The 25,379-nt window shown below is 41.7% G+C and overlaps 1 protein-coding gene across 7 annotated transcripts in view; it reads right to left on the reverse strand.

Annotated features, from left to right (window-relative positions):
* Positions 1-25,379, reverse strand: part of cno (canoe) — a 360,255-nt gene that overhangs the window by 14,523 nt on the left and 320,353 nt on the right. For 6 of the 7 annotated variants that reach the window (XM_065222197.1, XM_065222198.1, XM_065222196.1 and 3 more), the window contains 3 exons: positions 6,226-6,363; positions 5,767-5,893; positions 3,350-5,696 (listed from right to left, as the gene is read on the reverse strand). In XM_065222197.1, coding sequence (XP_065078269.1) covers positions 3,350-5,696; positions 5,767-5,893; positions 6,226-6,363 — 2,612 coding nt within the window. The remainder of the gene's footprint in view (positions 1-3,349; positions 5,697-5,766; positions 5,894-6,225; positions 6,364-25,379) is intronic. The other variant, XM_065222199.1, reaches the window with a different exon arrangement.

The following is a 25,379-nucleotide window of genomic DNA, read 5'->3' on the forward strand; positions in this document are numbered from 1 at the left end:
TTCTGTGTGTCTTTCGACAGGACGTCGTGTGAGATCCAAAAGGGTGGGGTGGCACACATCGTCGGCAAACGGCATGGTAAACTGTATCACCTGATAATCATCCGAAGCAATGTATTCATCTGTGGCACTGTCGGTTGGGACACCAAAGCGTCGATATAATCAAGAAAATCGTGCGTGAAGAACTAGTGGCATTTCGATACAAGACTGTGGTGTGAAAATGGTTTGCGGAACGTGCTGCTAAGGAAAAATGACCAGAACACCATTTCCAAAAGCATCAGAAAGTAGGAGCAAAGCGTTAGGAGACTTGATCCACACGGACTTAGCTGGTCCGTTCGAGGTAAGCACACCGACTGGAAATAGTTATAATATGGTGCTGGTGATTTCGATATTGCGCGCCGACGGTGGAGGTGAGTGGTTCCAGTGAAGAAGTACCTTGCGGACAACGGCATTATACTCCAGCAAACGGCACCGTATAGTCCTCAACAGAATGGAACCGCCGAAAGAAATTGAAGCAGATTTGGAGAAGCAATTTTGGCGAGAAGCAATAACAACGGCAACCTACCTGCAAAATATTTTACCAACAACGGCCGCAAGTAAAACCCCTAAGGAGTTATGGCATGCAAGCCTTCGTATACCAACCTGCGTGTATTTGGATCACCAGCAAGGGTATACATTCCAAGCCGGAAGCGGAAAAAGCTGAAAACTGATTTTGGTGGGCTACGCTGAGGGACGCAAAGCCTACCGTCTCCTGACTCCGGAAACCTGCAGTATCACCATCAGTAGGGATGTCAAGTTCGAAGAAGCAACAAAGTATGATAGCAGTACCACGACCAAAGCTGCATATCAAACTGAATGGGTCAGTGGTAGAACCAAATACCAATGGCAAAACGTACGACGATGATGTTAATAGTGTAAGGTCAGGTGAGTGAAGCTGATGCCGAGCAGTTGTCAATTTCAGAAGATAGCAACGATGCTGCTAGTGTTGTCTTTGACGTCGAATGCCAACAAACTCCCAGACCGTCCCAACGGTTAACCAAAGGTATCCCACCTATCCCAGCTAATGGAATCAAAATCATTCGACGAGGCAATGACAAATGGAATTCGGTCATGAAGAAGGAGTTGCAATCCATCGTAGCAAACGACACGTCGTCGAGGCTGGTTGCCCAGGGATTCAGTCAGCAGTACGGCACTGACTATGATCAAGTGTTTGCTCCTGTGGTGCGACAGACAACATTCCGAACTTCTTTGGCGGTTACAGCGAAGCAAGGCATGATGGTGCGACAATATGACATCAAGACAGCCTTTCTGTAAGGCACTCTTGAGGAGGAGATTTACCTCAGACAGCCTTCTGGGTTCACTGTTCGTGGGGAAGAGCACAAGGTGTTACGTCTCAAGAAAAGTTTATACGGCTGCGAGGTCTAGGAACCAGGAAACTGTATGCGGAACTACTACGGCTTGGCTTCAAGAGGTGCGATTCCGTGTCTGTATCGGAAGAAAGAAGATAACCAATGGTGCTTCATTTTGGTATACGTCGACGACCTAATCATCGCCAGCAGGAACGAGGGGCTTCCCTTAGCTCAGTCGGTAAAGGCGCAGCTACAAAGCAAGACCATGCTGGAGGTGGCTGGGTTCGATTCCCGGTCCGGTCTAGGAATTTTTCGGGTTGGAAAATTTCTCGACTTCCCTGGGCATAGAAGTATGATTGGACTTGCCACACAATCATATCAATGCAAAAATGGTACAGGCTTCGAAAGCTCTCAATTAATAACTGTGGAAGTGCATCTAGAACACTAAGTTGAGAGCACGCAATAAGCTAATATGCGATATGCAATAAGCTTGAAATGCGAAGAAGAAGAAGAAGAAGAAGAAGAAGAAGGAACGAGTGTATCATTGAGCGAACGACGAAGGACTACAGAAAAAAAAACTTCAACATGTCTTCGATGGGCGACATACACTGGGTACCTTGGAATCGAGGTGCAACGTGACAACAAGGGTGATTTCTTCTTGAATCAGAAGTGGTACATTGTTGAAATCGTTAAATCAAACGGGTTGGAGTATTTCAAGGTGGACCAGAGATACTTCAAGCAAGAAGATGGGAAACTGCTTCCGGACAACAATAACTACAAGAAGCTAGTTGGTCAGTTATACAAGACCGGACATATCGGCAGCTGTTTCCATACTCAGTAGGAAAACGAGCTGCCATACACAAACCGGCCGGAACGAGCTCAAGCGATTAGCTTGCTACCTGAAAGGATCCAGGGATGGCGGCTGCCCGGCGGGTACTTCCCAAAACTGCGAGCAGCCTAGAGGTCGCAAATCGTCACCTAGAAAGAAAATCGGCTCAGTTTCTTGAAGAGTATAGTTCAGAGAATGGAATGAACTAGAATCTTTGAAAAATCTCAAAATTTGACAAAATGGCGGGCATTTGAAAAAAAGTCATTTACCTAGTTACCGCCATTTTGTCAAATTTTGAGATTTTTCAAAGATTCTAGTTCATTCCATTCTCTGAACTATACTCTTCAAGAAACTGAGCCGATTTTCTTTCTAGGTGACGATTTGCGACCTCTAGGCTGCTCGCAGTTTTGGGAAGTACCCGCCGGGCAGCCGCCATATTGGACGCCATTTTGGATTTTTGGACTTGAAAAAATTCCCAGTTGTAGAGCAAGAATGAATAAAGATTTGACAAAAAACTCAGGTCTCTAACTCTTACCAGTTCCCTGGAAAAAAAAAATCCAAAGTTTAGGTCAATTGAACCGGAAATCCCCCTTAATTACCATCAGGGAGCCTTAAAATGCGTCAACAAACAAAAAACACTGAGAACTTCGATGAATTGTTTGATCGACGTTAAAATTCTTAATGTGCATTGAATTGAAGCAGTCTTAACTTTGTTATTGTTATTTTCACAGCATTCAATTTCGCGAGTTTAGAAAGGCTTAACGCTTTCGCTAAAAAAGCATTAGGGTTCTGATTTCAGCGTGAAATGAAAAAAAAAATCAAGTTTATTTATATTAACGTTATTACGGGTGTCACTACACGGTGATAAGGAAGTGATACTCATAATAAGAGCCGTGATTGTCGTACAAATCAAATGGAAATCACTTCACCGTGACGACAAGTGACAAGTTTTCACCGTAATAAGCCCCAACACTTAATATTCCACTCAAATGCCCCTCACAAATTTTCACAACGAAATATCAACCTAAATGTGACGTCTATTTTTGACGTATGACTGCTTTTTAACTGGACTACAGCCCAGTTAGCGAACAAGTACTGTACGTCATTTATGGTTGGACCCCTATTGGATGTAACCATGAAATGCATATATCAAACAATCGACAATGGTACTTACATCCGGATCCGGTCGCTCCATGATCGATCCCAGCTCGCCTTGCTCGCCGCTGCTTCCGATCAGGTGTCCCGCCTCGGTATAGCTGCTACCCATGGTCCCATTGTTGGTTATGCCGAATCCTCCCACGTTCCCGTTGTTGTTCATTGCATTAGCCACAGCCGCATCTTCATCGTGGAACGAAACCCGTCGGTTATCCCGGTAGGCAGCCGATCCGAATGCCGGGTTGTTCGGATTGATAATGTTGTTGTTGTTGTTGTTGTTAAGACTGTTGCTGCTGGACGACGATGGGAGGTTGTTGTTCGTGGAGTTTGCTGGACCGGCAGTGGTGGTGGTCGTGAGCAGATTGTTCCCGTATCTTCCCAAAGTATTGTTGTTGTTGTTGTTGAGGAGGTTTTGTTGCTGCTGCTGCTGCGGATGCTGATCTGCGTTCGTGATTATATTGTTATTGAAGGTAAGCTTGGTGGCACTGCTGCGTATTTTCTGCTGTTGCATGATCATGTAGGAACTGTTCCGTTCCGGTGGAGGGGGTGGTGGCGCAATTCCGGTGTTGTTGTTCTGAGTGGTGGTTGCGGCGGTGGGGTCTTGAAGGTATCCGTTCATGGTGGATTGTTGGTGATCGTTGAGTTCTTCGTCGACGCGATCGGCAATGTTGAGCTGGTTCATGTCGACTGCTATCTGGGACATCAGCTGATTGGCGTTGGTGTTACTCATGGTGATTTCGGTCAGATTGAACTGCTTGTCGTGATGGGCAAAGCTGGCCGACTTGGCGGCTCCCTTCGATGGGGAGGATGGAGTGCTGCTGTTGTGTTTGAGAATACTCTTCGGTTGGATAGCAGAGCTAGCGGAAGCGACTTGCTGTTGAAAACTGGCGATGGTGTTAGCGACTGAATTCGCGGACAGGTCGTCGTTTGAAGAGGCTTCCGAGTTCTGGACCGATGGCATTTTGATGTCGACTTGCTTCATCTTGGTCAAGGGGGCAGATATGGTGTTTTGCGGTTGGGCAAGTCGTAGGACTTCGTGAACTCCGGTGGGCTCCTTCCCGTACGGGGTGGAATCGTTATCAAAGTCCTGATCTTCTTCCATTGCGCGACGTTCAAAGTCGCGTTCAAGCATGAGCGTGCGAAGCAGATCATCCTGCGGGGGAGTCCTGTGGGACAAGATTTGTAGTTCGGCAATCTGTTGATCGCGCCAACCACGGATGTGCTCCCGTCGAAGTTCGGTTTCCTTTTCCTTTTCCTCGCGTTCCCATGGGTTGCTTCCCGGAACGATCACGTTCTTGTTCTGCGTTGGCACTGCCGGTGGATAGAAGCCGACTTTTGCTGGTTCGGACGTGCTGTATGTCCCGATAGTGGAGCTGCTTGCGGGGACGGTTTTGAACATGGGATGCGTAGCTGATGGTGGAAGCGGTGGCTGATCTTGGTCGGAGGGCATTCCGGGACGGATCTGCGGCTTGGGAGCCGTCGTCGGAGGGAGCTGCTTGTGGGAGCTTATTGGAGTACTGGGATGAGGACTAGCACCGCTGTAGCCGGGATGTTGCGACTGTTGTTGCTGCTGTTGCTGCTGCTGCATGGAGGGGGATGGCATCATTGAAGAATCGACGTTCTGGGGACGCTGTTGTTGTTGTTGTTGGTGTTGCTGCTGTTGAGGTGGAGGTGCAGCTTGATTGCGTCGTTTGATAAGCTCGTTCATCTCTGCTAGCTTCGCTTGGCCACGAAGCAGCGAGGCATGCTGTTGTTGCTCGTTAGGGTAGAGCTGAGGGGACATCATGGGGCTACCGTTTTGGTAGCTGAATCCCCCACCGCTGGCGATCATGTTCACGTTCTGCATGCTCTGGCTGGCGGAAATGCCACTGGGGTGATGCGCGGCATGCTGGTGCGGTGCAGGCTGTTGCTGTTGCTGGTGCTGGAAGGAATGTGCAATGTTTGGCATCGACGGGGCCATCATCTGATTCAATCGGAGACTCTGCTGCCCTTGGGAATCGCGGACAAAGTTGTTTCCGACCATCGGCTGCTGTGGTGGCATCTTTTGCAGCCGACTTGGGCCCATGGTGTTCGAACCGGAAGTGGCTGTCACCAGATTCGGATGGGAGATGTTACCGCTTAGAGGTGGCTGTTGCTGCTGTTGGGGAGGCAGCATTCCGTACGACATCGAGCTGGTTGGTGTCGTCAGTAGTAAATTGTTCGGATTGGTACTGTTATTGCTATTAAAATAGGCAGATGCTGGACGGCTTAAAATTGGTTGCTGCTGGGCTTGTTGCTGCTGCTGCTGCTGCTGTTGGTGGCTACTACTGCCGCTGCTGATAGAAGCGCCCGGGGAGTTGAGTGATGTCTGTAGAGGCATTGGGGGTCTACAAGGGTGAAGCGATTCGGGTTAGTTAAATGTTTTGCGATTTTATTTTTTCGAGATGGGGGACCTACCTTTCTCCCAGATTGGGGTGACTCTGATTTTGCGCACGATAGACACTGAGATTTTGATAGAATCCCTGGTCTTGACTTGCTCCTCCCGCCAGGTTGTGAATGCTACGGGATTTGCTGGCCGTAGAACCTAGAAGATTTCATTTGTTTAGTTTCTGCAATCTCCATAAATCTTCCGTTACTTTTTTAAATGAACAAATTCGGGGAAATGTTTGAGCGTGGTGCAATTTCATTTGTACAATTAGTTTGCTTGAAGGTTTATGTAAAACAATAGCATGAAAAATCAAACGTGCTGGTGATGACTGTGCTTTGTTCTTAAATCTAAATTTTCGGACAAACAACAAGATGATGGAAATGCACATACACAATCGTAAACAAGATCTCATCTGCACGGACGAATATACGGAGCTCTGTCTCTTTCTCTCTCTCTGTTTCTGAAATGGGACAAACTAGTTCTCTTACCAATATTGCCAACGTGGTGCAGGGCCGGAACCGATTTGCTGTTGGGAAGTTGCTGTCCGGAGGGTGAAGGTATGGGTGGTTTAGTGGGATCGCTGGTGCCTATGCGTGTCATGTCTCGTTCGGACATTCGTCTGCCACCTGGGTGTTCCGAGTCATGTTTGTGAGTTTTTTTTTTGGAAAAAGAGATTACCATTTTGAGATTATGATGAGTCATGCCGAACAACTTCCACACCGAAGAAAATAACTTCAAGGAACAAAACGGTTGCATCGAACATCAAACTAATTAGGTTTTTGGTTTTACTTTGGATTAACGCATGCATCAACAGGGTGAACAACTTTGTCTAACTACTATGTGACTGGAAACGCTTCTAAAACTACCAACTTTTTACGGGAACACCTGTACGATCGCTACAAAAGATAACGGTGCAATCTGTTTACGAACTCCAACAATCCGGACGACGAACGAACGAAAGCATGTAACAGGAACATCTCCGTTGTGACACTATCAGTGCTGATAGCAATACTGCATTTATTGATCTAAATCTATGTCAGTGCAAGGGCGCTTTGCCAGCCGAAAGCTGTGACACGGGAATCTAAATAAATGTGAAATTGCCAAGGTTCGAACACAGACAAACAGACGTAGCACTCTGAATAAGTTTTTCTTGAAAACATTGTACCTCAATAAATAGGACCTCAGCAACGACACCTCGCGGAAAACAAGTTAGCTCGCAATTACGACAATGTTGCATGCAAGATAGACAGACGAAAATCAAAGTGATCCGATGCCAGGTGAGTAGTTTGCGATCGTTAAATGCGCGAACGATGATCCAGAATGAACCGTTACGTCTGTTTGTCTGTGATCCAAGAGTCACCTACACCGTCACCGCACATTTCGGCGGAATAGGAACGGTGATTGAGTGCCCGACTTCACAGGTGCGATTTAAGTGAATGAAGCACGCGAGTGCAGTAAGGTTCAACTTGTGACTTGTCTAACACTACAATGTATTGTTGGTTTATGACCGTGTCTGTAGCATAACAAATTGTACGGTTGGTAGAACCAGTAAATTATTTACAACTGCAGTCGACTGCTTAATTATGGTTCTACCCACTTCCAGATTGTTGCCTGTGACTACTCTCCAGTCTCCCACTGGTAGTGTTTGCAAAGTAGTATTTATATCCCCACCCACAGCCATTTCGGCTCATCTGTTCCTACTGCACCCAAAACTGCACCAAAGAAGCGTAAATCAACATGATTAAAATTCTAGGCAAACACAACTTGACAAGCGGCAAATATGCTGATCGAATTTACAAAATAACACGTGTCGGCAGCATATGTTGTGCGGTTGGCAGGAAATTGAATTGAACAAACGAACTCGCGTACTATTGCTTCGGACGGAATGGTGTCAACTTTCCGATGGCTTGGGGTCGTTTCCGCTGTCATCCGTCGCCGTCGATGTTGGTGGTGGTGAGTACTTCCGGTTGATGGATTTTAGAATTTTAATCAAACTCTGCTGCTTCTTCAGCTGACGCAGCGATGGCTTGCTCGATGAGTGACACGTTGTCGGGCTGAAGGGTCTGCTGGTTCCGAATCGGGACGGTCCTGGCGGTGCGAGATTCGGACAGCTTCGAGCCGGGTAGTAGGTTAGGCTCAGCTTGATGCGATTGTTTTCCACGTTGGTGCAATTTTTCCTACACAGTTTGACTTTTTTCAGAATGAATCCATCTGGTGGCTGATTGTTCCAGCTGTAATCGACGGCGTGATATTCGTTCAGATTGATTTCGCTTCGGGAAATGGGTGTTTTCTTCCCATCGAGCTGTTCGTACACCTGATCGAGGTATTGACACTTGCCGTAATCTTCGCTGGACAGTTTATGTAGGGAATCTTCACAGGATTGGCTGCGGTGTAAATTGCACTTGTTCAAATCATCGCTCTTCGATCCGAATTCACTCCACTGTTTCAGCTGGTTGACGATTTGCTGCTCCTCCAGCGACGACAGTTTGTCAGCCTTTTCCGAGAGATTCGGAGTAGACGAGGAGTGTTGTTTTCGTTGTGTCAAATCGCCGGATTCCACGCAGTTGTTGTTGCTATCGCGCAGCGAGTCGTAGAACTGGGTCAATGCCTTTACCTTCCCGCGTTGGACTTGGTTGGTTGGTTGCGGTGATTCCCTGGTAGGTTCCGGCGCCACGTTCCATCGTATGTTGTAGGGATTGATTTCCTGAGAGGGGGTTGCTTTTGATGGGGTAGATGGGGTATCGACGAGGGTAAAGTCTTGCTCGATGAGTTTTTTCATAAGAGCACATGCGGTAGGGATGGGCGAGTCGGTAGATCGTGGTAGTGGTCTTTTGACTGGAAAGGAGCGTAAAACGTGCAGAGAGGACAATGGTGGTTGGTTAGGTGCGTGGAATGTTTTAATTTTGAAAAAAAAAAATGAGATGCATGGAGTGATCGAGGGTTTTGATTTCGAGGGTAACGATTGTTGTTGATGGTAACTGCTGGATTACTGGTCGAGTTGGGAGATTTAAACATAAATAGCGTGTTTGATTTTGATACGATAAAATTTTACAATTCAATTGGATCCTACTATTTGAGACTGCAAGGAATTATCAAAACAAGACCGATTGTTTATGTTTTCAATGCCTAAGTTATGGCCAAGATTTGAACTGATTTGACTGATTCACATGGTAACCAGCAAATCCCGATTAATAATTTCCCAATTATTTCCCGGTCTTTTTGGAATTTCAGAAATTTTCCCTGTTGTGCAAAATACACAGCATAACACCAAATGGTATTGAGTCGAAGAAATCACTAGGTTAAATGAGCCATCACTAAGGATCTTAAATTTGGTTCTGCGATCGAATTGAAGACTTCATCTATGAAAATTCGCTCAAAACATTTTGGGATTTTATTTTATTGCCCTCAAGCAGATCCTTGAAAATCGTTTCCCACCTCAGAGTTCTTTTTAGAATTATTCTAAAATAATTTTGAGATTATTTTTGGGAGTCCTTTGAACATTTCTAATAACTGTTGAGAAATTTTCTGCAAAACACTCCAACAACTACATGACATTCGCGCTTGGATCTTAAACGAATTCACTGAAGCTTCCGTACAGTTTGTTGACGTCTGTGATTTCTATATGGCGGTACACTTTGTGAAATTCAAAAATGGAACATGTAACAGAATTATGAAAGATTTTGAACGTTAATAACTCAGCTGCCCCTGGACCAATTTCAATCATTTTATCGCCAATCGATCAGATATATTTCTACGAATCTGTTAAATTTAAGACTTAATAATTTTTCCAAATGTCACTATTGAAAATTGCACGGATGTTGCAACTGTTGCTATGATAGTTAAAAGTATCACCGATTGCCTGCGAAAAGCGATTTCCCTAACACAGATTTCAAATATGAATTCCATTCGGTCTCACCAAACGATGCTTATTCTATCACCGCGTGGTGAGTGGTGGAGTTCTCCAGTAAACAACGAAAAGCTGCCTGTAAGCAGCGAGCTGCAGCCTACATGAGCATCCATAGAAGGATGAAGAAGCCGCACCGCTTGATCGGAATCAGTAGCTTTTCGTGAGCTGCTGTGGGCCATCTATGTCATGCGCGTCATACTGAAGAGTATAAACAGAGAGAACCCCGCTTAAATTCCTATTCCTACACAAAACACAATCTCCTGCTGCAGTTAACAAATAAGATTTATTATATAAAACCACGAAGTCCTACTTCACCATTGCGTACAACCCTGTCCCTTGTAGTTTTTAATACGCTTGAATTTTCCTAAGAATTTCCATGTCATGCACCTCCGAATGGTCTTAAAATTAAGCACAGAACTATCTTGGAGTTCTCCTCTAAATGCTACCGAAACTTCAATCGGAATTATCCTTAAATTGATAGGGGGGCCATTGGATTAAAAAAATAATTCCCGGTTTTCCGGGGAGTCCAACATATTATTTCTACAACCCTTACACCACAGACAAACAGACGTAACTCTTTGTAAAAGTTTTTCTTGAAAACATAGTATCTCAAAACATAGGACCTCAGTAACGACATCTATCGGGCTTCTCGTGGAAAACAAGCTTGCTCGCTGACTCGTTAACAATATTGCATAAACGTTCTATAGAATGTATAGAAACGTCAAAGTGATCCGATGCCAGCGCTGCGGCGAGTAGTTCGCGGAACTGATAATATTCAAATCAACCGTTAAATTCGTGAACGAAGATACACAATGAAGAGTTACGTCTGTTTGTCTGTGCTTACACTATCTCTAATGATCAATTACAAATGAAAATCACTTTAATGTCAATCAATTATCGAAGAGGTCCACGGAAATATCGATAATAATTCCGAAGGAATCTACTTCTGAAAATAGATCACATAATATCTTTGCAGAATTTCTAGTTTGCTAGTTTGAAGAGAAGAGAGTCCTTAAGAATGTTTTGGGAATTCCAATTGAACGCTGGAAGTCGTTTCTGCACTTTTTTTGCCACCCAGAGCGCTAGTGTTGCTACGCTAGCTCCACCTGTTGGAATAAAATTTAAACTCAGTTCGAACATGTTTGCAACAGATGTCGCTAGATGCACTATTGTTCATGACCGTATTATGGTCTATCACACTATTTCATTGCTAATGCATACTGATTTAAAATGATGACTACCAAGGATACAGCGCCATGTCTTAGAAAAAATTGTATTTCAATCAGTTAATTAAAAAGGAGAATTCACAGGAAATTTTGAGCATACAGTCAAGATTCCTATAGTACGGTTAATAGGGAACCGGAATTAACGAATACACGTAGCATATGGGATTAGAGCTATGTAATTGGGGACAAACGCTTATTGTAGGGTAATTTGAAGAGATAACTAGCTGGTGTCTTCTAAAAAGTTATTAAACAGAAAATTTGCCACCTTTTGGGAACATTTAGCATCCGGAGAGTCACGAATCTGATCCTCCGGAAGACTCGGAAAATCCGTAAATGTGGTCAATTCATGAAACTGATCCTAGAGCTCCGCGGTTTTTTTTTTCGAAACCACTCATAGACGTCTTATCAGAATAAATTTGGAGTTGTGACCTGAATATGGACCCAGAGGACCACGGGATGGTCCACCGGAAGATCCGGAACATTCGTAAAAGTAGTAATTTCATGAATCTGATCCAGGAGCTCAGCGGATTTTTCGAAACCACTCCTAGACGTCTTATCAGACTGAATTTGAAGTTGTGACCGGAATATGGACACTGAAGACCACGGTATGGTCCACCGGAAGATCCGAAACATCCCTGAAAGTGGTAAATTCATGAAACTGATCCTAGATCTCCGCAGATTTTTGGAAATCACTCCTAGACGTCTTATCAGAATGCATTTGGAGTTGTGACTAGAATATGCACCCAGGGGACCACGGGATGGTCCACTGGAAGCTCCGGAACATCCGTAAAAGTGGTCAAGATTCCTATAGTATGGTTAATAGGGACCACACTATAGGAACCGGTATTAACGAATACACGTACCATATGGTGTTAGAGCTAATTGGGGACAAACTCTTATTGTAGGGTAATTTGAAGAGTGTCCTGGTGTCTTCTGAAAAGTTATTAACAAGATAGATGACCACCTTTTGGATAAACTTTGCATCCAGAAATTCACAAGTTTGGTCCCCAGGAAGACCCGGAACATCCGTAAATGTGGTCATTTCATGAAACTGACACTCCTGGCAGGCCCGTAGCCAGCATTTGGTTTCGGGGGGAGCTAATTTTATGACATAAAAACTTCAATGATTTATAAAATGTGCGCATAACTAAACATCGAATGATACACTGTTTTTTTTTACCTTAACCAAAATCGGTCAAAATCTTGTGTCATATTTTTTTTTTTTTTTTTTTAATTCGTTTTAATCTTTGATCGGAATTTTTAATGAACCATCAGAATGTAAAATAATAATTTTTCAATCTCTTTAATACGCAGTTATGAGAAAAGTAAAACAAATGTATGAAATTCAAGAAAATATTTGTAGTTTTATTTGTTTTCTGTTGGTAATGATGATCAAGATTTGCATGCTGTTAAGAAAGACAAAAATATGTTACATATTTTTTAAACATAATTATTTTAAGATTTTAATGGTGTTGAATCTTAAAATCACCGGCACCGGATCCTAATTCATTTAAATTTATGAAGGCCGTAAAAACAAACATCCCTCGATGCAGTGGTAGCAATGTGATCCACATGAAACACGAACAGCGAATATTGTTGCCTTCATCATTCTGTATACTTTTAAGTTTTTGTTTTAGCTTGTATTTTTGTTTTGTTTTTGAATTGATCGTTATTCTGTGATATTTTGTATTGTTCCAGTTAGCTATATAAGTGCAAATATTTAATGCAATTAGATTAAGTTTGAATTTGACTTCCGATCAGAGTGCTGCCTGAAGGAGGTAATAAATAGTGAATGAGAAATGTATTCTTTTACTTCATTTGAATCAGTTGCCGATCTCCAAACTGCTGTCCAAAAATCTGAGCAACAAATTAAACACAACGTAGAGCCATATCCTTTACATTATACCTGGTTATTACAAAAGTAATCTTCTAGCTTTACTCTAACCAGTTAATTGATATTATAGCCAAGCCCGAAAGTCGCTGGTTTCCCATTAGTTTTAATTCGTTTCAGTGTGGAGAAAGATCTTTCCACACTGGCTGTAGTGACCGGTAGTGTCACCAAAATCTTCAACAAAACATTGATTGTTGGAAAATACGTCGAGTCTCATTTATCAAGCAGGCCAAATGCCTCAAAATTCTTGTTAATATTTATGGATGTCCGGCACCAGAGCTCGTATTCCACCTTTACCTGCAACCAGCCAGTGATGCAAAATATCATGACACTCACGTGACACTCGTCTTCGCATCAACCGACTATCGCTGACAGATCGTTTTGTCACGCAGTGAGAGGTAGAGCCATGGCAAACAATAATCACCAGTGATGGTCGCTGCTCACAAGCAAAACGATGCACTCGCTGTTGATGATGAAAAGCACAACGAAAACAGTGAAGAATTCTGCAGTACGATGATGAGAAAAAGCGAAGCGACAGAAGAAAATGAAAACAATGCCTACGCATTCCAAGTTCGTCTCGGCAGGTGCGACTGTGTGAGTTACAAACAAAGCAAGCAAAACGAGAAAGGAAGCTGTTGGGCTCACTCACCAACACACTCAAATAAGCAAGTAAAGCAGCAACTGCTTCAAAACGAGCACATATCAGTGTCGTGATTGTCGGGAATGACCAGATCGGCGATGGATCACAACAGAAAACGACGTTCATTAGTTGCTTTTTACTTCTTTCGTCAACTTGATGGATAGTCATGGAGAGAGCTTCGACGAGCACATTGACAGGAATGTACAAAGCGTTAGTACCATCAACTGTTTGGCGATCGTGATTGTGATAGGTCGCAACCCTGATGTTGAGACCTTAGAACAAATCTAGATAGAGCTGGAATTAGGGCGTAACAGCTTTTATAAACAATGAATTCTCTCGTCGATTTCTAGCAACTCAAGGCACCCCTACACAAATCAACATATCCATCGGGTAGGGGAAGTCTTAACCTATTCGATGATAATGTTGATTTGCCAGGAAGAGCCATGTTTTTCGAGAAATCATCGAGAGAAGCCATTGTTTACAAAAGCTGTTATGCTCTAATTCCAGCTCTATCTAGAAATGTCCAACAAAATAATTAATAATTTTAGGGAAAAATCGTTGCAATCTTTAATTGCAACGAATAATTCCCTTTATACATAGATAAGATATAGTTTTAGTTTTTAGTTTTGATGTGAATTGTTATACTGACATGCAGATTTAGAAGACCTGTTTAAAATACTGAATTTCCAAGGCAGGAACAATGTAAAATCACTTAGATTTATATCATAAAAATTACAGTAGATAAGTTACTAGGTGGCTTGAGCCCCTGGGTTAAAACGAAAAGTATTTTATTTTGAATTTTGAACAATTAAAGAGTTAAAATCTAAATAGACACAATGTGTGACTCTTTATTAAATCCAATGGTACATATGGAAAGGTAAATAAATTAAGAAGTCATTTGTTGTAGAAACATTCTATTTTGTATGAAATTTTGCTTGAAAAAGAGGGGTACAGTGTGGATTGTGTTAAGAAGGCTACAAATTGGGTCTACACCCTAGTTCCTACGGAAGTGAAACGAGGCTGATCTTTCATAAAAACTCGATGGTCCCATGATCTTTAACAGAATCGCTGCAAACATAAATTGTTCATGCACACTATATAGGTACAGCCCGAGTCCCATTGCCAGAGGGGGCTATAGGCCTGAAGCCTTGTCCATAAATTATTTTAATATAACATGAAAAATAAAAAAACCTTATCCAGGTAATAGATATCTATTACCTGTACAGTACAAGTAACAGATATCCATTATCTTGGGTCAGATTTTTTTTCACATGATTATAATAATTTGGGGAGGGGGCTTCAGCCCCATAGCTCCCCCCATGGCTACGTGCCTGTCCTGGACCTATCGACTCATCAACTCATGAACCGGAGACCAACGGCTTTACTTCCTAGGAAGGCGACCCAGACCTGCTGGCGTGAGAGGCAATCATGCTTACCACTACACCACCGGCACTGCTATCGCTAAGATCTAGAGTCAGTTTAATGAATTTACCAATTTTAAGGGTATTTTAGATTCAAAGTGTTTTTATGTTACACGCGAAGTTAACGATTTTCAGAGTTGGTTGGAAATGCTAACATGAAGCTTTAGTGGATCATCACACTAAAGCTTCATGTTAGCATTTCCAACCAACTCTGAAAATCGTTAACTTCGCGTATGAAGTAACATAAAAAACACTTTGAATGTAACAACTCAAGGCGGGAGTAGCCGTCAACAATGCTGATGATGGTACAGCCCGCAACAACCACCCTACTGCTTTCTCTCTGAGATGATCACGTTGGTCATGACGAGAGGAGCAACACAATAGTTGGGTAAAGAAGAACTGCATTATAACACACCATCGACTGGAAATGCTCTCGCAACGTGGGGCTTTAGGTAGTGATGAAAACGTCGCTAGAACTATTCCACAGCCGCAGTCAGTTTATGAGCAATAAGAGGGACGTACATTTTTGCCTGTGGACTTGGAGACATACTTCAAGTCACCGCGTACATCGTACGGGTTAGGCAAAAATGTGCGTCTATCTTAATAAAACTGTCGCATTAATGGCCCTTCGCTCATTTTCAACTTCTATTCAATTTTCATACTGCCGTACTCTAACGGAACTATCCACCTACCCTCTTCTAAAGATCATTATCTAGCTAATAAATCATCACACTAAAGCTTCATGTTGGTATTTTAGATTTTTCAGAGGTCCATTCTGTGATCCCCTGGGTCCATAATTCTATCAAAACTCTGAAATCATAAGGAAAGACGTCTGTGAGTGCTTTTGAAAAAAACCGCGGGGCTCTAGGATCAGTTTCAGGAATTGACCAAGTTTATGGATGTTCCGGAGGACTATCCCGTAGTCCCCAGAATTCACATTCCGGTCACAATTCCGAATTCATTCTGATAAGATGTCTATGAGTAGTTTCGACAAACCTGCGGTGTTCTATGATCGTTTTCATTAATTAACCACTTTTACGGATGTTGCGGATCTTCCAGAGAACCATCGCATAGCCCCCAGGGTCCATTTCCTGGTCACAAATCTTAATTCATTGTGATAAACCACGGAGTTCTAGGATCGGTTTCATGAATTGCCCACTTTTACGGATGTTCTGGATCTTCCGGTGGACCATCCCGTATTCTCCAGAGTCCATATTCTAGTCACAACTCCAAATTCATTCTGATAAGATGTCTTTGAGTGGTTTAGAAAAAAAAAACTGCGGAGCTCTAGGATCAGTTTCATAAAATGACAACTTTCACGGATGTTCCGGATCTTCCACAGGACCAGTCTTGTGACTTACCAGGAACTGACTATTCCCAAAAGGTGACCAACTATCTGCTTAACAACTTCTTCAAAGACATCAGGAAGTTATCTCTTCAAATTGCCGTATAATCAGTGTTTGGTCCCAATTAGCTCAAATCCCATATGCTACGTGTATTCGTTAATGCCGGATCGACCGTACTATAGGAATCCAGTGGCAACCGTACTATAGGAATCCGGCCAGAACGAATCCGTACTATAGGAATCTTGACTGTATTTCCAGGGGAATTCTAAGGAGAGTTTAGCTATCCAAAGAGATTTAAAAAAAAACTTCAAGAGATTCTCTTAAGGCTATTATGAGGAGAATTTGAACGGAATTCTGAGGAAAATTCCCATGAAATTTTGAGGTGAAATCTAAAAAAAATGGGAGAAAACTATCTAATTTCTAAAGGACATACCAAGAGATTTCTGAGGAAAACTCCAAGGGAATTTTGTAGTAAATTATGGAGCTTTTCAAGAACTTTTCAAAGAGAACGAATATTCCATAGAATTTTGACGCGAATACCTATGGAATTCCTATCGAATTCTTGGAAAAATTGTAAGGAGTTCTGACCATAATTCCAACATAATTCTGAGATTCAGTCCTCAGGGAGTTGTGAGGAGAAATTCAAGAAAAGTTCCTAGGTGATTTTGATGAGCAGAACTCCCAGAGAATTCTTATGAGCATTCAAAGATTATAGATTATAAACATGATTTAAAGGAACGGAATTCAAGTAAATTATTAGAAAAATATCAAAGAAATCGTATTTTAAGAAACATGAGGTTTATTCAAAATAGATTGGAGGAAATTTAAAAATTATTTTTTAGGAAGATTTGAAATAAATTCCGAGTGATTTCTGAGTAGAATTCCAAGGGATGTCTGAAAAGAATGCCGAAGGATTACTGAAGAGAATTTCGAAGGATTTCTGATGAGAGTTTTGACTAGAGTTCAAAGAAGGATTCCATGGAAATTCTTATGATAGTTTCAAGAGAACTTCATCGTATTACGGGAAGAGTTTTTTGTTAGGTTTCAAGATCGTCATTATAATTCTGAGCAGAAATCAACGATAATTCTTGAGTTAATGATATGGGCATTTGTTGGAAAATGTTTAGCATCTTCCAAGGGGTAATCAACTCGGCACACTGTGCCGAAACACAGCATGGCACACTGTTTGGCAGAATACAAGCCATATAATATGAAATGGCATCACCGTCGAGCATACCCGTTTCTGCTAATCGTTGCTAAGAATGAATCCTTTGTTTACTCCAATGTCCCCAATAAGTTCGTGGATTGTGACGTGTCACATTTCGAAAATCTGTAAATATTTTCTGCACCATGAATCGAATCAAACTAACAATACTTAGTCTATCTAACTTGATTCGCAGCGAAAACCCCTGCGAAAACATCAGCCTAACGTCCTTTGGCTTAATGACCCAGCACCGAATAATCAATAAAGACAAAACGATTATCATAGGGTTTTTTCGGTCAGGTTCGAATATCGGTTTTGCTGAGGGATCATTTTTACGAATTGACCACTTTTATGGATGTTCCTGATCGCCCAGAGCAGAGTTTCGTAGCCACCAGTGTGCGCAAGCTGGCTCCAGATTCATATTCTTTCATTCTTTCAATCGGCATAGCAACGACCGGTGCGTAAACAAGTTGCTAACTCAAATAGCAATGGCTAAAGTTGTCAAACTAGCCGCCCGAATAACAACGCATTGGTGCATGTGCTCTTAGAGATCATCTCAGCAACCCAAATTTGAGACACGTTCAACATACACAATATTTGTTCCACACTTAACCAGCATTCAAAAGTGTAATTCTTCAATACACGACGTGTAAATATTTACATGATTGACAAATCTCAGGTAATCATGACCAGGGCCCAACAAAGTCACTTTCAATTGAAAATCGTCAAGCGACGACGAAGCTGTCAACCATCACTTTCAATTGAAAGTCATTCTATCTTCTCTTCCCCTTCAAAATCAACAGAATCACTTTCGATCAGTTTTCATGCTGTTTTTTTGGCTTGACTCTTGTTTATTTCGTCTTCCATTGTCAAATGAGCTTACTTTCGCATTGAAGCGAAGCTATTCGATCCAAATTAGCGCTGTTTTTCTGACTTGATTTTCTGTTGATTGTTCACTCGGTTCATTCAAGCGCATGCGCAAAAGATCTGCGCACGTGGATGTCGAATTTATCATTGTCGGGTGGTTTGTTTACCCATCAATATGGGTATTTTTGGAACCGGTATGCTGTCTAGAGAATGAAAATTTGATTCCGGTGCCATTTTGAAAGCCAAGATGGTGGCTTCCGATTTCAGAAAATCAATAAAGGTATTTTTGGAATCGGCATGTCATCTAGGGATTGAAAATAGATATGCGACGCCATTTTGAATTCCAAGATGGTGGCTTCTGGTTCGAGAAAATGCGGAAAATACTTTCAAATACCCATCAATATGGGTATTTTTGGAATTGGGATGACGTCTAGAGAATAAAAATCGATATCCGTCGGCATGTTGAAATCCAAGATGGCGGCTTCCAATTTCAGAAAAAAAAGTGGGAAATACTGTGAAATACCCATCAATATGGGTATTTTTTAATCGGGTTGACGTCTGGAGGCTAAAAATCGATATCCTACGTCATTTTGAAATCCAAGCTTGCGGCTTCCGATTTCAGAAAAAGTCGAACATTGTGAAAAGTGGGTATTGACGTCTACAGGCTGAAAAGTGATATTCGACGTCATTTTGAAATCCAAAATGACGACTTCCAGTTTAAGAAAAAGTGGAAAATACTGTCACATATCAATTAATGTGGGTATGTTCGATATCCCAGTACCGTGTAGTGGCCAGAAACCAATGTTGGACGCCATTTCAAAATTTAACATGGAGGGATTGGTTCAGAAAAAGTGTGAAATACTGTCAAATACCGATCAATGTGAATATTTTTGGAATCGGGGTGACATCTAGAGGCTGGAAATCGATGTCCAACGCTATCTTGAAATTCAAGATGGTGGCTTCCGATGTCAGAAGAAGTGTTAAATACCCTACAAATGGCGTTATATTTATATTGATTTTCAGCTTCACCGTCTCCTTTCTGAAAAGCATTAGTGTTTTTGACACTTTTTCTGTAGCCAAATGGCCGCCATCTTGGATTCAAAAATGGCGTCGAATATCGATTTTTGGCGTCTGCGCGCCGTCCCCGTTCCAAAAATACCTATATCTTAGGGTATTTGACACTTCTCTGAAACCCGATGGCCAACATCTTGGATTACAAAATGGTGTCGGGTATCGATTTTCGGCATTACGCGTCGTCCCCGTTCCGAAAATACCGATACCACAGACAAACAGACATAACTCTCGCAAGTTGTTCATCGAACAAGCATTTAACGGTCAATTTAAAAGTATCGTAGTTGGTAGTACCGCCACCTGTGGCGCGCATAGTCAATTCCCTTGCGTTTGACGTTTACACACTACCGCCATCTGTTCAGCGTACTACCCACCACAGTGTATCCAACAGATGGTGGTAATGTTTTAGCGACGATGTTTTACAGTGATACATATTCAATGTGTTATGTATGTTTGTCTGTGCCGATACCGTAGTGTATTCGAGAATTTTCCTGAGCTCGATGGCCGCCATCTTGGACTAAAGAATGGCCACGTTAATTTAATTTTCTTTTAATATAAAATAAAATTTTATTACTACATATAATCCGGATGCCATTCCTTTCGGCAACCGATATTGTGCGGATACTATCCGGATACTATATTGTGATGCCTGAAGACGCGACGCGTGACAAACCGAATTGAAGTGAAAGTGGAAAAAACGAAGAAAGCAGTTTTCGAGTCATTCATTGCGTCAATTGAAACAAGTCTTTGCTTCAAATGAAATGAACTGATGCGCTTGACAAACGAAACAACCCGTAGTCAAGTAATGTTTGACAGGAAGAATGTTTATAGTGACTCGATAACAAGAAACACAATGACTTACACGAAAATGATATTGCTCGAAATGAAACGATTCTGCGGAGAGTTAATTTTCTTGTCTTTATTGCGTGATTCATGATATTTTGATCTTTGAAAACAACGCGCATGAGAAAAAGAGACCTACTGCGTCAGGATCTGTCATGATTACCTGAGTTTTGTCAAAAAATCGCAAATATTTATGCTGTGTACAGCGAAGAATTGATAAGACATTTCACATTTTCAAAAATAGTAGGATCCAAAATTATATGCACCTGACAATGCCCGATTTCTCCAATGAATGGTATTACTCGAGAGTGAACTCTACGCTTCAAAGGTTGCAAAACACACGTGGACATCAGTATATATATAGAAAGGAGTGACATTTTACACCCATTATTACTAGGAAATGCGATTTGCCATATTGTGAGGCACATGTACAAATCAAGTTGCTGCTACACGTGTGCAGACGAGATACACAGAGATAACGGATTCAGTAATGCAACGAACGAACTGAGTATGGATGCAAACTTGATGTCCAATTACAGATAAAAAGTGAACCGTAGGCACAAAAGGGACAGATGCGGGGGGGAACTTGCTCACATTCAACATGATACCGAGTTGTACAGGGATACAAACTATACCGGGGCGTGGTTAGGAGTGTAAGTGAAAAAAACATGACATTTTGAAACGATAACGATTCCACGGACTTACTTCACTGGTTCGCAAAATAGAAAGTCTAGTCTACACAAAGTAATGCTTTTAAATTCTTGTCTAAAGTTGCCGTTGGTGTTGTGTGTTTATTATCTGACGCGCAGTACCCGTCGTTCGTTTCGCACCTCTCTCAATGCAAATCAGTCAAAAAACAGCTCTCTGGTCTGGCAAGTTTACCTTTTCCGATGCTACTGTTAAGGCTACTACTCGTAGTGACCATCATTCGGTCCCCGAAATCGCTCGCTCCGTTCTTGAGCCATCGATTGTTCCCATCATCACCATCGCCGTTCGTAGGCTGCCCAGCAGTAGCCGGCGAGTAGTAGTTATTGTTGTTGTTGTTGTTGTTCGATTGGGAAACCATTTCCAGCGATGTGTAATTACGCGAAACATACTCCCTAATGGTTTCCACTTGGTTCCGATGGACGGCGCTGTTATCGATATCGCAGTTCTGCTCTCCAACGTCATACTCTTCGTTATTGTTGTTGTTGTTATTGTTGTTATTGCTATTGGTACACCTATTGTTACTACTGGTAGTTGGTTTGACTTTACAAAATTTGAAAATAGGTTCGCTTGGTGATTTTTTGGTCCCTCGGCTAGGCTGCCAACGTGGTGAATCAACGAGGCCTTCGTCGTCGTCGTCGTCCTCGTCGTCAGCCACTTCATTAGTGGGCTGATGATAATGATAGTGATTTGAGTAAGAGTTGTAGTTATTGTTGTTGTATCGGCTGCCCGTCGTCGTCGTCGTAGGATGATGATGATGATGATGGTGGTGACTTTCGTCATCATTACTGTCGGTTATTATGTCGAAACTGACGGTCTTGCGACAGGACGAATTGCTGCCCCGCCGACTGCCCGGGTTCACCATAATGCTGGAGATGTTACCAAGCGTGGCACTGTGCTGGGCCGGGGGCGGAGGCGGTGGTGGTGGGGCTTTGTAAGCCGGTGGCACGGCCCGGGGCGGAAACGGTTCCTCCTCGCTACTGGGGGTGATGTAGAATCTAGTTTCCTATGGCGGGAGTTGGTGACAAAATTAGTGCTATTTGAAGTGGGTGATAGTAGATTCGTCGATTTTCGAAGGGGGCTCTCTCCGAGCAATGAATCAAATGCAAAGTGAAATAAATTGCTGCCAAATGACGGACTTCGCAGTCACGTGCGAAGTGCCCGCGCGACAATCTTGTACCCAATGTGAAGAGAAATGAGTTTTTGTGTAACATTGATTGACCCTACGCAAGAATGCAATTTTGACTCAGAAAGGAAGTGATTTTAAGATTTTGAATTCATCATGCCAATTAAGAGGTGGTGTGGGAGGTTGCATCTAAGTACATCTTCATCGTGGAAATGAAATGTCGAAGCAAATATTTAGGCTGTCGGAGTTCATAATAGAGTTATTGTGAGGTTAATAGAGGTTAATCATTCTACTGTTTTTAGCATTGCAATTGAAGGATACACTCTAAAAAATCATCACGTCTGATTTACGTAAAATATCACGTAGCTGATCTGTATTTAGAAAACCTCAAATGTTACGTGTTTAGAGATTTTGCAATTCTTAACGTTCCGGAAATTCAAAAAAAATCTGTAGTTGGTTAGCGTAATGGAGCTCCTTTTAAAATTCCAAACGGATTTAAGTGTTGCTGGAATTGCAGAAGTTTTTGGAGTACTGATAATTGCTGGACAAGGCTGTCAGGGTACTGGAAATTCAAATGTTCTAAGGAGTTCTAAGAATTTCTAGAGCTTCTGGAGCCAAATGTTCCGGAGGTTCTATAAGAAGTTTTGAAACTTCTCATAGTATTGAATTTTCCAAAAGCTTTAAGGGTTCATTAAATTCCAGATGCTGAAGGCGTTTTGATAATTATTACAGTGCCCCATTTTCCGGTAGTCTTGGATGTCCTAAAAATGTCAGATTATCGGAATCTTTTGAAGTTTCCAGGAGCCCTTAGGACTGCTGGAGCTCCACAAGTGGATAGAGTTTTGAGAGTTCTTGTAATTTTTAATGTTCCGGAAGTTCTACAGGTCTTTTAGTCGTGAAAGATTTGAAAGTCTCTTGAGTATCGAAGTTCTTTGGAATTCAAATGAATTGTTAAGGGTCGCTATAAATCTAGAAGTTTCGGAAGGTGTGAACGGACATTTAAAAGCTACTGAAGTACAGGAATTTCACGATGATTCTGATGATCCGAAGGATTCAGTAATTTGAGTTCCAAAATATCTCGGAGAGCTGGAAATCCTGGAATCACTAATGTTCCAAGAATTCTTAAAGGTGTTGCAGTTCTTGAATTATAAGGGCTTGCAATTTGAAATGTCCGGTAGGACTGAATTTGGAAATGTCCGGAAGTCAATTAAGCTTTAAGTTTATAAGCTTTAACAGTTTTGTGAGCGTCGAGAGTATCCTGAGCGGCGAGAAATAATTTACAAATTTATGAAAATTTTCAAAACTGAAAAAATCTTCGTGACCTTCTGTTACATAAATAAATCAACAAACTTTCAGAATTCTCGAAACTCTGGTAGCCAAGACTTCTGGTTTTTCGAGAACCTTTTAAACTCTGGAAACTCCAGAAATATCGAAAATAATTCCTGAACTTTAGAAATCACTAGCAGTTTTCCGATGAAAACGAGACTCATATAGAAACTTGATGAAGTTTTAGAACTCCGGAGAAAGTAAGAAAACAAAAACCCATGGTAATGTCAGAAACTTTAAGAACTTTGAGAATTTAAAGAATTCTCGATACTCCGGAAACTTCCAGCAATCCAGAATAAGGAACTTTTGAAACAGCAGCAATTTCTGGAGCAACCTTTACAACTCCGGAGAATGTAAAAAAAAAGTACGGTCAATCCAGAAACTTCCCGCACTCTACAATAAAGATCTTCCGAAAAAGCAGAAACTTCTGGAGCAACCTTCAGAACTCCGGACGACGCAATTAAAACTACGGTAAATCCAGAAACTTTAAGAATTTTCAGAATTTCAAGAATCCTTGATACTCAGAAAACTTTCAGCACTCCAGAATAAGCAACTTTTGAAATAGCAGAAACTCCTGGAGTAACTCCAGCGAATGTAAAAAAAAAACAACTACGGTAAATCCAGAAACTTTGGGATCTTTCAGAATTTGAATAATTCTCTAGTAACTCCGGAAACCTCCAGCACTCCAGAAAAAAAGAACCTATGAAACAGCAGTAACTCCGGAAACCTCCAGCACTCCAGAAAAAAGAACTTTTGGAACAGCAGAAACACCTGGAGCAACCCTTGAAACTCCAGAGAATGTGATTAAAAGTACGGTAAATCTCTAAACTTTGATAAAATTCAGAATTTGAAGAATTCTCGATACTCCGGAAATTTCATCATTCCAGAACACGAAACTATTGAAACACAAAAAAATTCTGGAGCAACCTTTAGAACTCCGGAGAATGCGAAAAAAAACTACGGTAAATCCAGAAACTTTGAGAACTTTCAGAGCTCTCGTAACTCCGGAAACCTCCAGCACTCCAGAAAAAAAGAATTTTTGAAATAGCAGAAACTCCTGGAGCAATCTTTAGAACTCCGAAGAATGTGATTAAAACAACGGTAAATCCAGAAACTTTGAGAACATTCAGAATTTGAAGAATTCTCGATACTCCAAAAATTTCAGTATTCCAGAACACGAAACTATTAAAACACAAGAAACTTCTGGAGCAACCTTTAGAACTCCGGAGAATGTAAAAAAAAAACACGGTAAATCCAGAAACATTGAGAACTTTCAGAACTTGAAGAATTCTCGATACTTCAGAAACTTCCAGCACTCCAGGAAAAGGAACTTTTGAAACAACACAAACTCCTGGAGCAACCCTTAGAACTCCGGAGAATGTGATTAAAACCACGGTAAATCCAGAAACTTTGATAACATTCAGAATTTGAAGAATTCTCGATACTCCGGAAATTTCCAGCACTCCAGAAATAGGAACATCCAAACAACAACAAAAACAGCGGGAGCAATTTTTAGAACCCCGTGGAATGTAAAAAAAAATAAAATACGGTAAATCCAGAAACTTTGCGATCTTTCAGAATTTGGAGAATTCTCGATACTCCGGAAACTTCCAGCACTCCAGAATAAGGAACTTTTGAAATAGCAGAACCGCCTGGAGCAACCTTTAGAACTCCGGAGAATGTAAAAAAATAAACACTATAAATCCAGAAACTTTGGGAACTTTCAGAATTTGAAGAATTCTCGATACTCCGAAAACTTCCAGCACTCCAGAAAATGGAAATTTTGAAACAGCATAAACTTCTGGAGCAACCTTTAGAAATCCAGAGAATGCAAAAACAAACACTGTAAATCCGGAAACTTTGGGAACTTTCAGAATTTGAAGAATTCTCGATACTCCGAAAACTTCCAGCACTCCAGAAAATGGAAATTTTGAACAGCATAGACTTCTGGAGCAATCTTTAGAACTCCGGAGAATGTAAAAACTACGGTAAATCCAGAAACTTTGAAAACTTTCAGAGCTCTCGTAACTCCGGAAACCTCCAGCACTCCAGAAAAAAAAAGAACTTTT

The sequence above is a fragment of the Ochlerotatus camptorhynchus genome, unplaced genomic scaffold (assembly GCF_037179485.1).
Source record: "Ochlerotatus camptorhynchus isolate MF236.1 unplaced genomic scaffold, CSIRO-AGI_Acam_v1.1 ptg000159l, whole genome shotgun sequence".
Taxonomy (NCBI): domain Eukaryota; kingdom Metazoa; phylum Arthropoda; class Insecta; order Diptera; family Culicidae; genus Ochlerotatus; species Ochlerotatus camptorhynchus.